We start from the raw sequence: 18,272 nt of genomic DNA, 5'->3' as shown, positions 1-18,272 counted from the left end.
CATGGCTCCATGATTTTCTCTAATGAAGGAACATTATCTCCATGTGATTCACCTCTACATTGTGTTTTCGTCAAAATAATGAGGAGTCTCATTAGGATGCTCTCAGAAAACACATCACAACTGAGCCTCGCATGCATTAGTATGCAAAGGTGCTTCTTATTCACATAGGCAGACACTGGCGAGAAGGCAAACACACACACACACGTATATAAACAGACAGGCAGGCAACACTAACAGCCTCCTTGGCAGCGCTAAAGACTTAAAGAAACAGGTATTGCGTCAATACAGCAGACTGTGTCACTCCTTAGTGACTAAAGTGGCATGCTGCTTCCCCCCCTACCCACACACACACAGTTTTCAGGGATCACACAGACTCTCTGCTGTCTGGAATTCAATGGCAGGTCAGTACAAGAATAATAATAGGTGCAGATAAGTAGAATGACGAGTTTATGTACATGTATACGTATATGTACACGTGTGTGTGTGTGTGTGTGTGTGTGTGTGTGTGTGTGTGATGCACTTCGATTAACGTTGCATAATGAAAACCTACTAAAAAGGAAAGCAAGAAAGCGGGACTAAATCTAAAGATTCGTTCAACTTTTTTGACATGCCACAAATATTCTGGTCTACTTTCAGTTCATGTAAACCACCTTAAAATCTTTAAGCAACTCTTATAAACTACATGTTTAGGCGAAATATGTGACATTTGAGAAGAGTAAGATCCAAGACACCTTATTGTGTTTAAATTAAAAGCTTGACCTCATTTGGGGGGGGATTAATTAAGTAACCTTGTTTACCATCTTTTTAAAGAATGAATTAATGGTGTTTACAAAGATGTGCACCTGCCTAATTTTAGCCAACGGAACTCCCCAGAGTCCCGTGAGCTTTAAAAAGGCATCTGCTGCAGCCAGACTAAAAGACTTTCTTTAAGATAAGACTACTGGGGAAAAGCAGGACAGATTCTCAAACAAACAAGTCTTATAACTTCAAAAATATATCTTCAATTGTTGAGATATTTTCGTTAGTGCTTTGTTTTTAAATATATGTAACATTTGACTCAAAAATTCACTGAGATTTTGTGTCATTTTATGTCACTAAAGTATAACCTGAGTAGAATCATTCATCAACTTTTTCACATTAAGGATGACATATTTAAGTATGAAGATCACACAGCAGCAAATAGCCTCTGAGATGTTCAAGTTCACTTAAAATACACACACACACACAGTACCTGCATTGGGGTGTCACTTTCTCACAATTAAAATCCCCTGCAATCGGTTCTGGCACCTGTTTATCCAGACTTTGTTCGGACACTCAAATGCATCTCTGAGCACTGAGCCGGATGAGTCGACCAGCAGCTCGGAGGTAAAGTAGTGAGTGAGTGAGTGAGAGAGAAAGAGGGGGAGGGAGAAGTGAGTTAAAGAGAGGAGGAGCGGCGCATACTGATTCGACTTCCAGGAGCTGAGAACATAAACACAAGAGAGAGGGGAGGGGAGAGAGAGAGAGAGAGAGAGAGAGAGAGAGAGAGAGAGAGAGAGAGAGAGAGAGAGAGAGAGAGAGAGAGGAGGGAGGGGAAGTGGGATAGGCGGAAGAAACAGGAACAAGGTGAAGGAAGAAGAAGTGAAGAGAGCAAGAGGGAGTTAAGACATTAAGGAGGGAACAATGCTAATGCCAGTATTTTCTCCTTTTGAAATTTTCGTTCCGTGACGGAATTTCTGAAAGTTGGAGACAGTTTAGAGCCCAAAAGGGCATTTCAACATTCGTGTACTCACATTGAATTATATAGCTAGAGTACCCGAGTTGGTTACTCGCAAAAACAAATTGAGACACAGCCAGTAAAGTGATCCCGACTGGTCCTGGCTTACGCCGCCATGCTAACCCTGCTAACCACTAATGTTACCGGAGGACCAGGCAAGCGGGCCACGGGTGTTTACAACGTGTAGCCTGTTCAGCGGCCGTAGCCAACAACGGTGAATCATTTTAAGCCAAGAGAGGGAGGCTGTAAATCGGCAGGGCCGTGAGTTTGCAGTCTGTGTAGCGATTGTTGCCGTAATTCTAAGCCAATAAAGTGTGTTCAGTCGGGTGGAGAGGACGGCAAGGTAGTGTTATTTTTAGCAGTCCCTACCGTAATTCTAAGACGAGGAAGCGTGTCTGTCAGTAAGGTACAGAGCTCCGCGTGAGCAGGGGCATTTATGACTGTCAATATAGCCAGCATCTAACGTTAGCTACTCCACTGTGCTGTGTGGCTGTAACAGTATTGTCTGGCTATGTGAGACGAGCGTCTAGCAACATTGTTGGATGCTGTGGTCTCAGCCTGGCAACCCCCGTGAACTTCGAGTCTGGGGAGGAGGGGGCGGGGGAGATGACTCAGTATTTTGAATTTGTACTGCAGTAACTATTTTAAACACTAGCTGTCAGTATCACATATTGCACTTTTAAATGGGAGAGAAGGTGGTAGGAAGTGAGAAAATTAGAGAAGCTGAAAAGGATAAACGAAAGGGCAGAAGGAAGTGTAAGAGGGAGCAATAGGAAGGAAGGAGGTATGTAGGGAGCAAGAAAAGGAAGGTGCGAAGCAGAGAAGAAAGAAAGAAGGAGGTATAAGAGAAAAAGCAGGACGGGAGGAAGAAAAGGAGTAAACACAAGGGAGAAGGATGTAGGTCAGAATGATAGGAGTTAGGAATGGAGAAAAGAAGGAAGGGAGAAAGAAGGGCGATAAGGAGACAAAGCTGTAAAACTGGAGAAAAGGAGGCTGGGTGGTGAGAGAAATGGGATAAGGAGGGAAGGAATAAGGAGAGAAAGGCAGGTTAAACATGTAAGAAGGCTGGGAGGGAAAGGAGGCAAGTAAGAAAGGAAGGAGACAAAGGAGGAGGTAGAAAAAAAAGAGGAGATAGGAGGAAAGGAAGGAAGAATAAGAAAGGGAGGATGACAATGAAGTAAGAGAGGGAGGTTGGGAGAAAAAGAGGGAATAGAGGAAGAGAATAATGTCTTCACAAAGCAAAGCAAAAGGAACTGACAGGTAAGGAGAGCGGGAGGGAGGGAATGTGAGCGGGAGGAGGATTTAAACGGGATAAAAGCTCTATAAAAAGAACAAACAGGAGAGCAGCAGATGAAAGGAGGAGACCTAAGGGGAGAAAATGATGTTTAATTGGAGGAGAAGAAAGGAGGAAGAAGAGGAGAAGGAGCTCTGCCTCAGGAGTATTTTCTATTTCCTTTCTCATTTCAAACACAACTAGTGATACCTGTGGTGCATATATCTACTAGGAAAATATTCTTTTACAAGCTGCTTCTTACTCACAGCTCCACCATTATAGTAAAATGTAGTGCTGTCAGTGAAACGCGTTATTAACGGCGTTAACGCAAACCCATTTTAACGGCGTACATTTTTTTATCGCGAGATTTACGTTCTTTTTGGCCTAGCAAACTTTGTAGTTTTTTTCACATGCTGTTGCAACAACTAGTAACGTTAGAAAAACTACAACACCACACTGGATCTATATCGTTTTTTTGACTGTTCTTGTCATTTGGGACATTGTCCACCCCCTTTTCTGTCCAGGAGAATTGTTACATTCCTTATTAGAAAAAGGTCAAGGTTACAAATGTCCTGCTGTGGCATTTGGACCATTTTGTTTGTACTGTATAAGCAAAGTGGTAGTGTTACATCTCAGTTAGGTTAGGTACTTGTAGGAATTGTGCAATAATGACAGATTCACACATTTTTCTTTTGTTTAGAGTAAATAAATAATAAACAATTACAAATCTTAAAGTCAAGTTCATAAAGTAACTTTATTTGCATTAATTTGATGCCCAATTAAGATACACTAGTAAGAATGGCTTTCCATTGTTAATATGTACTTAAAAACAGTTCAAATGCAAAATAATAGAATTTTAATCATGTGATAAAACATGCGATTAATCGTGATTAACTATAGAAATTTGGCGACTAATCGCGATTAAAAAAATTATCGTTTGACGGCCCTAGTAAAATGTATTCATATAATCATCATACTCATATTTAATGCAAGTCTGTTTCAAGTATTATTAATCCACACTTTTATTTACTTGAGATGTTTTGTCATTTCCCCAAAATTATTATATTAATCCTAAAAAAATGCCATAGTTTTTGTTGCTATTTAAATCATTAAATTGACAAAATCCTGCAGGAAAACTCCAGCCTGCAATTCTGATTCCTTTCAACAGCTGTGCAGAGCCTGTGTGTGTGTGTGTGTGTGTGTGTGTGTGTGTGTGTACACATTAAACATGCCTGGAAAATGTCTGTCAGCGCTCAAGCTGTGGGGCCCGAAACAACAGCGAGATAAAATAGCTGAGTTCACATTTCATGACCATTATCTTATAAGGCTGGACGGTACCCAGGAGAGATGAACAAGTTTCTGCATAGGGGAATAATAACAAATAAATATAACTTAGTAGCAAAGAGGGTTAAGATTCATTTAACACGGCAGCCTGTTCTTGCATCCCTCTGTAGCCGCCATGAAAAACATGAACTCCTGAATTCAGAGTAGAATTTAACGCATCATCTTTCTTTTAAATTGTTGTTGTTGAATATTTTCTGGTTATAGCTGTGCGGTGATCAAATGTGTGTCATTAGGCAGCAATAATGGGCAATCTCCTGTGTGGAAATAGAATAATTTCTTTTGTATAATACTATACTACTTACTTTACCTTTTTTGTTTCTTTGGGTGCTAAACTCATTTTCATTTCTGCCATGACTACTTCAAGTTAAAATCTCAACTGGACGCTGGATGTGCATCAGTGTTTGAGACATATCTGTAATAAAAAGTAAAAGTGAGTGACATATTAAACTATCTACTGGATGAATATTGTTTTAAACTGAAAGTATTGGTATATTTCTACTTTTACTGAAGTTCTGAGTACTTCTTCCACCACTGATAGGACCAGCAGTCTCCGTAAAAACGATCGTCTGCTGATGCATAATGCAGAAATGTGCTTATAACAGTAGAAATAGTCTTGACCTTGGACACCCTGGCCTGTTTTTTTCCATTGATCTCATGGATATCACACGCCGGTCTTCCGGCTTCTCGCTATCGTCTTTTGATCCTCCTCACTTCCTGTATCGCCACCATACATTTCCAGGTTAAAGATCACGAGTGACATTACATGGCTGTGTATCTGATGTCCTCAAACGTGTGCTGACTCTGACTGTCTGCATAAAAACAGGATGGGTGATGAACAGGCCACACCCACCCACCCACACACACCCACACACACACACCCACACACACACACACACACACACACACACACACACACACACACGGATATGCAAGTCAGGACAGCACTTCCTTGGCTACACCGCCACCTTCAGTCTAAATTGTGTACTACAAGACAAAATGATTCACTCAAACATGGGCGAGAGCTGAGAATAAATGCACAGAACAATAAAAATTGTGTTATCAATATTTTGCTTTCTGACTAATCTGAATAAAACTTTCAAAATGTCAACTTTTAAGGAGTAAATAACAACAGAGTTGAGTTAACAATATTACAGGAGGGAGTTTTTTTTTGTTTTTTTTTTAAAAGATACACGAGGGTTTAGTTCTCAGCTCCGGACTTGACGTGTGAAGCAAACCATTATTGATGAACACGCACCCACACACAGATGTATCTAGTAGCAAAACACACCTTGGGCAGCAGTAAATGTGGTTTCTTGGCTATAAAGTTACCTGGATCACTTTTCTCATGCTGCTACGTGACTAAGCATCCAGCCAAGTACTGCACTGTGTAATGCATCATCAAGCATGGACAAAAACACTCTCACTGTGCAAGTAAATAAAGAGCCAGTATAAACCAGAACTTCATTCACTCTCTGGATTTCCATCATGTTTCACGTTTGATGCCGAGTGATCATTTATGTGGCCGATAAAAAGTATTATCATTTTATGGCTTACGGCTCAAAGTGTGCAGATTTTATGTAACTCATCTAACAGCTACTCGGAGATTAAGAGCATTACTCATTCACCGTCATGGTTTTTTTCTGCAGACAGACAAGACTGGACAGGTCACAGAGTCCTTTATGGGTAGATAGTCAGGAGCACAAAGCGATATGAGATAAGGAGTTAATGGCTTCTAAATAGGGCGACGTATGTCCTATGACTGCATTTACTATGACACAGGGAGATCAACAGATACCTGGGAGTTGTTGAAGGAGATGTGATAATGTCGGATACTATATTTGACATAATATAAATCATAAGAATACAGGATTTCCCTGTTTTTTTTAAAGGAACAGTGTTGGCCTTTGAAGGGGAAGACAGGCAATGCATTGTGGCTCTTAAGACTGTCCAATGGCAGACTGAGAGGCTGACGGTTTAAATCAACTTGTTGGATAAATCAAATGATAGCGAGTGACAATAAGGTAACACTAAGAAGTAAAAACGTGGGAGCAGGAAAGAAGCTTAATCCCTAATCCTTTAACCATCTTCCCATTCTCTGCTCTATGATCTTAGTTTAGTGTGTGTGTTTTTATGTTTGCACCATAGAGTAGCACTTTCAATTTTTTTGTCAATTCTGATTCTGATAAAAATGCAGCACACCAGCGTATCTGTTCCCAGGTTCCTATGCTTGACAGCTCGATATCTTTTTGATATGACACATGAGGGAGACCTTTCAAATGGTTTTAAGTTCTCAGCAAGAGTTCTCACTGCGAGAGACACACTTGCCAGGGAACATAGCACCCTGGGAACATAACAGATAAGCTCCTCCAGGGTGGGTGCTCCAGCGTGGGTGTGGCGCTAATAATGCCTCCAAAATTAAAAAACAAAACAAACATTCTTTTAGGGAAACTACAACAACTTGGCACTAAATATGCAACAGAGCAAACATGAATGCCTTATGTCAGCCAGTCTGTTAAGGCAATAAGCCTCACATTAACAGATATAGTGCAATAGTTTCACAGTATTTATAACTCTCACTATACTTTTTACAGATGGAGGGCGCCATCTGCATTTAGATTTTTTCTTTTATAGATAAAGATTTTCACAATGTCACTCCTCTTCCTTCTCGTGTGTATCTCTTCCTCTAGCACCCAACTTCTTAAAATATAACCATGTTACATATTACTACTGTATGTCCTCCCATCATCTTTTGGTGTCTCCCTCTCTGTTTGTTTCCCAGATGATTTTGGGAAAAGGAGAAGGGGAAATGCCAATGCCAACAGAGGAAACAAGATTCCAGCAAGGATATCGATGACAAGTCTCTCTCTCGCTCTCTCGGTCTCTCTCTCTTCTCTAAACAGGACGTTCTCATCCACACCCATCATCATGCTCATCACCACCATCACAGTCTGACAGCTTCCACCCTCCTCAAAACATCCTCCTCTCTTATTTTCTCTACCCGGTTGTTTGCTGCTGTGGCGGCGAGAACGCAGCAAGGATTCAATGACTTTCTGCTGAAAGAGGAAATTGTATTAGGGTTTAGACTGTGATGACGTCAGTCTCTCTTTTGACATAATACTGTCTGAGGTAAAGTCTTAAGCTCTTCGTAGTTCCATAAGAAATACTGAAAAAAGATAACAAAAACTGTGCAAATCAATTGTTGAATTGATGTGATAGTTATTTCCTTATTTTCTGTTTAATTATCGCTCATCTTCCATCAACTCATTTCAGTCATTTAACAAAATCTTTGTTCATGACAAAAGTATAGACTTGAAAATGAACAATAAGAACTTAAATTCAACACTAGAGCTGTCTTCCTCTATAACACCATTTGGATTTCATTTGTTATTTTTTTAAATATTCAAATAATATTTGAATATTTAATGCTCAATTGCAGCCTGTTAAATAATATGTACTACACTACTCAGGCTTATACATTGACAATGCCACTATAAGCATGTGGTTGTTGTTACACAGTCTGTCCACTAGAGGGACTTCCAACATCAGCCTGGCCTTGAAGGGGACCTACGTCATGGCGCATTGCATTTCTGGCAAGCCGCTCTCGGTTTACATTATATTCCACTACGCACACAGTGACAAACACAAATCAACAGAGAACTCTGTAATGAAACATTATCTAACAAGTGTATTGAAGCGGCTCTGTTGTAGCCTAGTTTTTATTATACGCCTAGTTTTTATTATACTAATAAAGTGTTTTTAAAACCAAAGATACATTTTTTCGTGTAAGTAAGTATTAGCCTCACGCTAATTTATCAAGACTAGGCCTACCGGCTAAACTAACGCTAGCTTCATGGCAACCTCTACACCTGGCGAGTCCCCACTCCCCCTCAGGATTTCCTCGTTGTTCAATAATACAAACAAAGAAATTGCTGACCTCAGGGAAGATGTTCGTCGGCTTTCCGAGGACTTAAAAACCAAAGATGCTTTGTTAACCGCCTGCTTGGACGTGGCTCATAATCAGTCGCTCCGGATCTCATCTCTCTCGGCGGCCTTCCAGGATACCGCGCCATGGGACCCAGCTGCCTGCCCACGCCCATCGTCCTGCTCGACACCGGTTGTCAAGCCACCCTGGACTGAGGTGGTTTGCGGCCGAAAGAGAGCCTCGGGTAGGGCTCCATCGCCTCCTGCCCTCAGCCTCTCCAACCGCTTCAATGCTTTGTCGGAGTCGGAGCCGGTGGTGGCCAGTGCGGCTCACCGGGCTCGCCCCGCTTCAAAGCAGACTGACCAGCCGTCGTCACGGAAGACGATTGCTACCGCGCGGCGAAAGCTTCTGAGGGATGCGGTAGTCAGACGGTCCGGTGGCCTACACTGCCTGGATCGGCCAAATGACAACGTTCCTCAAAAACAATCTCCACAACCGAACGGTAAGCATTCTTCCTCTTCTTTTCCCTGCCCATCTGAAACCGACACTGACTGTTCTGCTCCCGTCACCGGCTATCCACACCCCCCCACTCCTCGTCCGCTCTTCCCCCTAACCACAGTAATTATTGGGGACTCCATCACTAGAGACCTACGGTTTCATAATGCTGTCACACACTGTTTTCCCGGAGCCAAAGTTGCAGACATCCTGGCTAAAGTTATGGACCTGATACCCTCATTTCCGACCTCTATCAAACGCATCGTGGTCCATTGTGGACATAACGACATGTCCACTCGGATTCAGGAGTGTGAGCGCACAAGGCGAGACTTTACCACTCTCATTGAGGCTTTAAAAAGCACTGGGAAGTCGGTTTTTATTTCGGGCCCACTTCCATCTCTAGGTCGCGGATCAGGCCTCTTTAGCAGACTACTCTCCCTTAACACCTGGCTCCAGCTCACATGCAGTATTCACAGGATAGGTTTTATTGACAACTTCAATCTGTTTTGGGAACGTGGCTCCCTGTTCAGCAGGGATGGGATTCATCCCAATACACGCGGAAGCCAGATGCTACGTGGAAATTTGCACCACGCCCTGCATACCCAGACCTCTGATTGACTGTTTACATCCCGTAAACACTCCCACAAGCACACTGACCAGACACACTCTCCCAAAGTCAATAATCAGAGATACAGCGCTACACGCCCCTCTGTGCTCCCTTCAGAGCAATCACCCATTCATAATCCCATAACCACCGTGTCTGTCCCCCGACTGAGACCGTTTAAACCAAACGCTAACAAAAGAGGTGCTATACTAAACAGCCTAATTGGAATTAAAACAACCACTGCAACGATAGAACAGAATAGGAAAATCAAATGTGGACTATTAAATATTAGATCTCTGTCATCGAAAGCATTATTGGTAAACGAATTGATATCAGATAACCACATTGATTTATTCTGCCTCACCGAAACCTGGCTGGGCCATGACGAATATGTTAGTTTAAACGAAGCCACTCCTCCCAGTCATAATAATACCCAAATTCCACGAGGCTCAGGCCGAGGAGGGGGAGTTGCAGCCATATTTGACTCGAGCCTGTTAATTAATCCTAAACCTAAACTAAATTATAACTCGTTTGAAAGCCTTGTTCTTAATCTTCAACACCCAACATGGAAAACAGTACAGCCAATTATATTCGTTGTTGTTTACCGAGCACCAGGTCCATATTCTGAGTTTTTATCTGAATTCTCAGAGTTTTTATCATGCGTAGTCCTTCAATCAGACAAAGTACTTATTGTAGGTGATTTTAATATCCATGTGGACATTGAGAGCAATAGCCTTAGTACTGCTTTCAATTCACTGCTAGATTCTATTGGTTTCAGTCAGAGGGTGCATAAGGCCACGCACTGTTTTAACCACACCCTCGACCTTGTGCTAGAATATGGCATCAAAATTGACGATTTAATAGTATTTCCGCAGAATCCTTTATTATCAGACCATTTTTAATAACTTTCGAATTCCTACTACCAGACTATACGAAATTAAATAAAAGTTTCTACACTAGATGCTTATCTGACAGTGCTATAGCTAAATTTAAGGAAGCTATTCCAACAGCACTTAACTCAATGTCATGCCTTAATATAACAGAGGACTGTTATGTTAACTCTAGTCCCTCCCAACTTGATAACTTTGTAGACGCTGCTACGGCCTGCCTACGGACTACTTTAGACTCGGTTGCTCCTCTCAAAAAGAAGATGATGAAGGAAAGGAAACTAGCACCTTGGTATAACTCCCAAACTCGCAAATTAAAACAAATCTCACGAAAACTTGAAAGTAAATGGCGTTCCACCAAACTGGAAGAATCTCGTGTGGATTGGCAAGATAGTCTAAAAAATTATAGGAGGGCCCTCAGAAATGCCAGATCAGACTATTACTCAATACTAATAGAAGAAAATAAGAACAACCCAAGGTTTCTTTTCAGCACTGTAGCCAGGCTGACAGATAGTCACAGCTCTATTGAGCCATCTATTCCTATAGCTCTGAGCAGTGATGACTTCATGACCTTTTTTAATGATAAAATTATAACAATTAGAGAAAAAATTCATCACCTTCTGCCCACAGCTTCCAACGACTCACCATTGGGCGCAGGAGGGCTAGAGAGAACGATAAGACCTGATACTTATTTAGACGGCTTTTATCCTTTAGACCTCCAACAATTAATGTTAAGGGTCTCTTCAGCTAAGCCAACTACCTGTCTCTTAGACCCCATTCCAACGAAGCTACTTAAAGAAGCACTACCCGTGGTCAACACCACATTACTAGATACGATCAATATGTCCTTATTAACGGGTCACGTACCGCAGTCTTTTAAAGTAGCTGTGATAAAACCTATTCTGAAAAAACCCACCCTCGACCCTGAGGTCTTAGCCAACTATAGACCTATATCTAACCTCCCGTTTCTCTCCAAAATCCTTGAGAAGGTAGTCGCTAATCAATTGTGTGACTTTCTGCATAGAAATAGTCTATTTGAAGACTTTCAGTCAGGATTTAGAATGCATCATAGCACAGAGACGGCACTGGTGAAAATCACTAACGACCTTCTAACTGCTGCTGACAAAGGACTTGTCTCCATACTTGTCTTATTAGATCTTAGTGCTGCATTCGACACTATTGACCATACCATCCTCTTACAGAGACTGGAACATTTAGTTGGCATTAAAGGAATCGCACTAAGCTGGTTTAAGTCCTATTTTTCTGAGCGATCCCAATTTGTTAATATTAACGATAAACCATCCAAATACGCTAAAGTTAGCCATGGCGTTCCTCAAGGCTCAGTGCTTGGACCAATTCTATTCTCTTTATATATGCTTCCTCTAGGCAATATTATTAGGAAACACTCAATTAACTTTCACTGTTACGCAGACGACACCCAATTATATCTGTCAATTAAGCCAGACGAAAGCGGTCAGTTAGCTAAACTTCAAGCGTGCATTAAAGATATAAAATCCTGGATGACCCACAATTTTCTGATGTTGAACTCAAACAAAACGGAAGTTATTGTGCTGGGACCCAAGCACCACCGAACTTCATTATCTAAATATATAGCTACCCTAGATGGTATTGCCCTGGCCTCCAGCACTACTGTCAGAAATCTAGGAGTCATTTTTGACCAGGATCTATCCTTTAACGCCCACTTAAAACAAACCTCAAGAACAGCCTTTTTCCATCTTCGTAACATTGCCAAAATCAGGAACATCCTGTCTCAAAACGATGCTGAAAAACTAGTCCATGCATTCGTAACTTCCCGGCTGGACTACTGTAATTCTTTACTATCAGGCTGCTCAAATAAGTCCCTCAAGACCCTCCAGCTGATCCAGAATGCTGCAGCACGTGTTCTGACAAGAACTAACAAAAGAGATCACATTTCTCCTGTATTAGCTTCTCTGCATTGGCTTCCTGTAAAATCCAGGATTGAATTTAAAATCCTTCTCCTGACCTACAAAGCACTAAATGGTCAAGCACCATCATACATAGAAGAGCTTTTAGTACCTTATTGTCCCACTAGAGCACTGCGCTCCCAGAACTCAGAGCTACTTGTGGTTCCTAGAGTCTCTAAAAGTAGAATGGGAGCCAGAGCCTTCAGCTACCAGGCTCCTCTCCTGTGGAACCAGCTCCCAACTTGGGTTCGGGGGGCTGACACCGTCGCCACATTTAAGAATAAACTGAAAACCATCATCTTTGATAAAGCTTATAGTTAGGGAGTGAGGAGTTGCAGCATAGTAGAGTAGAGTAGAGGGAGGCAGGAAGTACAAGCCCGTTCCGGCAGGGGAGAGTACGAGCCCGGTCCAGGGCCCCTCTCTTTAGCCTGCCTCTCTTAGTTATGCTATTATAACTCTAGACTGCTGTGGGAAGCTCCTTCCAAGGACACAATGAGCCGCTCCCTCTTCTCTCTTTTCACTTGTCTCCTTTTGTGTGCATCTTAGTCCCAGAAATGCCTGTTACTAACCTAGCTCTGGGGAGTTTTCTCCCCGGAGTCCCTTTGCTTCTTCTTCACCCAGAACATCGCCTTGGAATTGGGTGGCACCTACACCGGGGTCCTGGGTGCAGCTGACGCTATGGACTTACTACACCCTGCTACGCTCTGCGTTTCCCCGCAGTGTCCGACTGCGTCCTGCCGCGTCCAACCGCGTCCACCCAGGCTGCTGTGCCACACTACACCCCGTAACGCCCTGCTGTGCCCTACTATGACATGAACTACTATGACTACCATTGTGATCACTGCTTCACTATCTTTATTATGACTATTATTGCCACCATTCACCACTCCCCCAACTGGTGCCGTCAGACACCGCCTACCAAGAGTCTGGGTCTGTCCGAGGTTTCTTCCTAACAAAAAAAGGGAGTTTTTCCTTGCCACTGTCGCAATAGCTACTGCTAATGCTTGCTCTTGAGGCAACCACTGTAATAGTTGGGGCTTCGTAAAGTACAGAGTTTGGTCTAGACCTACTCTATCTGTAAAGTGTCTCGAGATATCGCTTGTTATGATTTGATACTATAAATAAAATTGAATTGAATTGAATTGAATTGAATTGAATTGAATTAAAGGCTAACGGTGCTCGGTTAGCACAATGACATCATGTTAGAAAGCACAAGCGAAACGATTTGTCATAAACAATAGTGTTAGCCACGATGCTAACGGTATTAATAACTAAGCCAAACGGTGCTGTCACTACTATTGAGTAGTGATTTTAGTGATTTATAAGCAACCTGTTTCTTGCAGAGTGTCATGTTACTGAGAATACAGCTATTAGAAGGTAATATATGAAGTCAAAGCTAAATCTGACAGCTGTAGGGCAGATAACAAACTTTACCTGTCTCCATGAAGCTCCCAGCTAAGCTCCTATAACTTGCGACGCAGTTAGGAAACCAGAACGAGCGAACTATTGATAACATAGATGTCGATTTTAAAGTCATGTTTAAACTAAAAAAAAAAAAAATCACATTCGAATAGTATTGATTTTTTTACTATTCATTTATATTGGACTTTCCGAATTCGTTCCAACAGCCCTATTCAACACATAGTTTGAGTAGTGCTGGGTACCAAATTTAATACTTTTAGGCACCGACTGAATTGCTTCTAAAGTATTGAGTATTAAAAAATGCCTCGTCATTCAATTCCCAATTTCAATACCTAAGGAGTAAATCTCATCAGTCAGTGAGCCAATAAGCACGCAACATGCTTCTACCAAGATCAAGACAGACCAATAATGTCTGTGATTGGCTGTCTAACATTACACGTCATAGAAACACGCAGGAAAAACTCTACGTTATGCACAGAGACGGGGCTCACGTAGTAGGAGCTGAAAAATAAATAAAAAGATTTGAGCCGTAATATGTAATGTAATTTCTTTTTGTTAAAATTGATTTTATAAAATTGGTATCAAAAACAGTATCGTTCAGGAACCGGTATCAAAGTCACAGTATTGGTATCGATACCGGTATTGAAAATATTTAAAGTACGATGCCCAGCCCTAAGTTTGGGTTCATCCTGCAGAATCTGCAGCTTGTTAAGATGCTCTTAGCGTTCTATGAGTTTGTCAGAGGCTAACCTACAATCATTTTTATAGAGTGTCTTCAGTCATGATGCTTTTGGGGAAATGAGGCCCATCCAAGTGACGCTTCTGTAGTCTGGCTAAACTGTGACCTCTGACCTCCCGGTTGAAGCAACCCGTTACAAATGACCACATTATTTCTGCTGTACTAGCATTTTGCCGGCAACGTGTAAAGATAGATGCGATGTTATACAAGGAAAACAAAGCACCCGATTCATCACCAGAGGGTCACAAAGTTAAATGCTATTTGAACCATTTTATCAGATAATGATACAAATGTAATGCTAAACTATCTAACAGCAGCAAGTCGGACATTCTTCAGCATGCATTTTTCTATTTAGTTTTAAATCAGATTACAGGAAGAATGTCTCACTTCAGGATGATTATTGAGAGCTCGTGTCTGTACAAACTCACTGAAAAACAAATGTACAAACACCTACCGCTGTGGAGGACATAACTGGAATGATGTAGTGTGAAAGAAAAGCTGAGAATGTAACAGCATGTTAACAGGAAGCTGAGCCATTAATCAGCCGCAGGTTGGTTTGTTCTTCTCTCCTTTTCACCTCCCAGAGGACAGAGGCGAGACGGAGATGATATAATCACCATCTGCTCGCGTGGCTGTGCGACATATATTTGTTGTGGAGATGGACTGGAGTATGACAGCATTCAGCGATACATTCCATTTCTGTCAGACAGCAGTTACTCTCTCCCTTGATCCAGCGTGCTTTTTCCGAGTTCGTTTTATGTATTGCGACAGCGATATAAACCAGAGGAGAAGTGGAGGAAAGGAAGCAAAAAGCAGAGAGAAGACGACAAACAAGCAGCCTTGGTGGGGGGGTGATATGACAAGTTTGTCATATCAACTTAAAAGATGACGATATGTCAGCTATGTCAGTGTTTCTGCTGCCCCAAAGTGACTGAAAAAAACCCAGTTATTACCTTTAGAGACAACCAGACGTTGGCTGAAATCGACTCTTTATCCCGTCTTTCAGAATAACCTCCTGTAAAGCTCCACTCTCATTCCCTCCTCATCTTTGACAAGTTGCCTGCTGCTTGTGTAACTAACTCAGTTCACATTAACAAGTGGATCTTATGGACAGATAACATTAACTTGAAATGACTGAGGCCGGGGCAAATCCTCTTAAAACCAAGGAAAACTGCTCACAGTAGAGGTTAGTAAGCAAAGCATAAAGCAGGATTTAAAAACATGACGTCACTGAGTGGAATCCAGTAATATCTTATTATTTGATTTTCAAGGTAACTCCATTCTATTAGAAATAGAAAATAAAACAAAGGATTCCTGCAAGGGATTTGTGTCAAAAACTTTTATCAACCTTTGCCAAAAGTTATTGTGCACTGACATCTCTTTAGATTTTAGTCTTCAAACAAAGAATATACATACATTTATACAAAATATACATTTCAAAAGGAGAAAACCAGTGCTTTTAAATGTTGATCCTGGGCGACCATATAGCTCAGTTGGTAGAGGGAGCGCCCATATGTAGAGGTTTACTCCTCGACGCAGTGGGCCCGGGTTCGACTCCGACCTGCGGCCCTTTGATGCATGTCATTCCCCCTCTCTCTCCCCTTTCATGTCTTCAGCTTTCCTGTCAAAATAAAGGCCAAAAATGCCCAAAAATCCTAATGAGACCACGCTCCTCAATCTCCGCTCTGGGTGTTGCTTTTCTCAAAATCCCTTCTCTACGGGACACAACAACAAACTTTGCGCTACCAATCACAATCGTCTTGGGCAGCGCTAAGCACCGGACGAAGCAATGGTGCTTCTGCAAAATAGCCTCGGGAAGGAACTTGTTTTGGTGGAACGTGTACATTCAAAGGTTGTTTTAGTCGTGCAACAGAAAGATTGGACAGATAGTCTAGCTAGCTGTCTGGATTTACCCTGCAGAGACCTGAGGAGCAATTAACCATAGTCCTCATAAACCGACCGTCGCTTAGAATGTCAACACAAAGAAAGAGGAAGGGGACGGACATCTGGCTGAAAATTAGGGACATCTTGTGGAATTTATGGTGGCACCTGAACAATCCCGGAAATTAAACGTTGTCGATATAGACTACTTGTGACCTAAACCCCCCGAAAGTGACGTTGCTGAACCAGCATCAAGATCTCAGATTATGTCAGAGACAGTCAAGAGCCAAGAGTTGAGAGCGATCCTCCAGCCTCATAAGTCAGTAAATCAGCCAGACGCTGATGTTAGATGTTAGTTAGGAGATCCATCATGAAGTCCTAACCGCTGACATGCACTGGACGATGAATACATGTGGACAGACTGAATGACAATGCCTCTCTTTGCTTTGCACTTTTTGCATGTTTTTCCATGAAGGAGTAAAGAAGATTGAGGGGCAACACAGACATGCCAAGAATAATACAGCTTCAATATTAAAAAGGTAGGCCTGGCTCTCTTATGACTGAATTTCTGACTCACTTCACACAACATAAACACGAAGACAGAGCAAAGGAGAGAGAGAGAGGCGGGAGAGAGTACAAGATGGAAAGAGTATCGTCCATGTTTCCACTGTTTTCCTTCCCACTCTTCGCCTCAGATTTACATGACTAAACACTGAGGGTTAAGAAGTGGGAATCCTGTGGTTTTCCTGTCATAATTCAAATAAAGGTCTTCCCAGGACAGTGGGGATCCGTCCACACCACACACACACAGATGCAGAAATCACACACAAACCTCGACAAACATGCAAATGTGTGTTTTAACTGAACAGAAAACACCACACAGATGTTATCCGTCCTTCTCGGAGCCAAGAATGATTAGCGTCTCTTCAAGCTACTGATAAACTAGCTTCTCGACCACATCCCTGACTCTGCATGCTGGTATCGCTGCTCTTATCACTTAACTTTCACTTTTACAGAAGCAACAACTATACAATTTCTCCAGACCCAAAGCACTAAATGATCATTACTCCCATTACAAGTAAAATGTTATGCATTCACCTTTTAGAGGAGGGAGGAAGGAACAAGACTGATAGTGTCAGGTGAAAAGATCAGATGTAAAAGGAAGGGACAGAAATTAAAAGATATGTACATTTTATAAGCTCAGAGGATAACGCTGGTCTTAGCTATATTTTTCTTATTGTCAACAAACCATCGTTTTTCTCTCAATACTTCCTAACTTTTCTGTGGCGCTCAACCACAAGCCCATTGCTTTCTACTTAAGACATACATCTTTATAGTTGCCCGTAGTGACAATGTGGATTTATTTTTCCCTTAATCAAAATACAAATCAGTGGGTACTCTAGCATTGAGAAAACTTTACTAAAACTGAAGGAAATAGTGCATTTGTTTAAAGCTGCAAAGATTAATCGATTAGTTGTCAACTAGGGCTGGGTAACGAATTCAATACTTTTTAGGCACCGACCAAACTGCCTCTTAAGTAGAGGTTGACCGATTAATCGGCCGATTTTTGGCAATTTTTTACATAATCGGCATCGGCCAATATCAAGCCGATTACCAAGCAGGCGCATCTGCGGGCAGCCTAGAGTTAAAAACATGAATAGGCAACATTTTTTCATAGACTGTATATAAGAATGGACCAACAGATCCCGTTGCTCTGGACGGAGACCAGTGAAGGCCTTTAGAAGCACTTTTCCGGTGAGCGCCGAGCGTTACTGCGCAGCCTCCAACTGAGAGAAACAACGTAAATGTGACGTGAGCAACGTGTCTGAAAGTTGGAAGTCTTCTGGTAGCTGTGCCAAGAGAAATCTCAATAATTCCCAATCTTGCAGAGAAGGAGAGCGTAGGTATATGTAAGGAGATAACATGGACACAGGCTAATTATTGCTAACTAAAATGCTAGTTAACATAAGTAATTAAACTTAAACAGCTAATGTAAGTCCAAA

The 18,272-nt window shown here is 41.8% G+C and overlaps 1 protein-coding gene across 3 annotated transcripts in view; it reads right to left on the bottom strand.

Moving 5' to 3' along the window:
* Positions 1-18,272, bottom strand: part of arhgap36 (Rho GTPase activating protein 36) — a 78,557-nt gene that overhangs the window by 44,666 nt on the left and 15,619 nt on the right. Inside the window, exon 1 of one of the 3 annotated variants that reach the window (XM_031304358.2) lies at positions 1,232-1,432. The exons of the other annotated variants lie outside the window; for them this stretch is intronic. Coding sequence (XP_031160218.1) covers positions 1,232-1,237 — 6 coding nt within the window. The 5' untranslated portion in view covers positions 1,238-1,432. Of the gene's footprint in view, positions 1-1,231; positions 1,433-18,272 lie in introns of those variants that run through there. 3 annotated transcript variants of the gene reach the window in all.

The sequence above is a fragment of the Sander lucioperca genome, chromosome 17, assembly GCF_008315115.2.
Source record: "Sander lucioperca isolate FBNREF2018 chromosome 17, SLUC_FBN_1.2, whole genome shotgun sequence".
Classification (NCBI taxonomy): domain Eukaryota; kingdom Metazoa; phylum Chordata; class Actinopteri; order Perciformes; family Percidae; genus Sander; species Sander lucioperca.
Note: the sequence above shows the minus strand (reverse complement) of the source record. Positions and strands in the feature narration are given on the sequence as shown.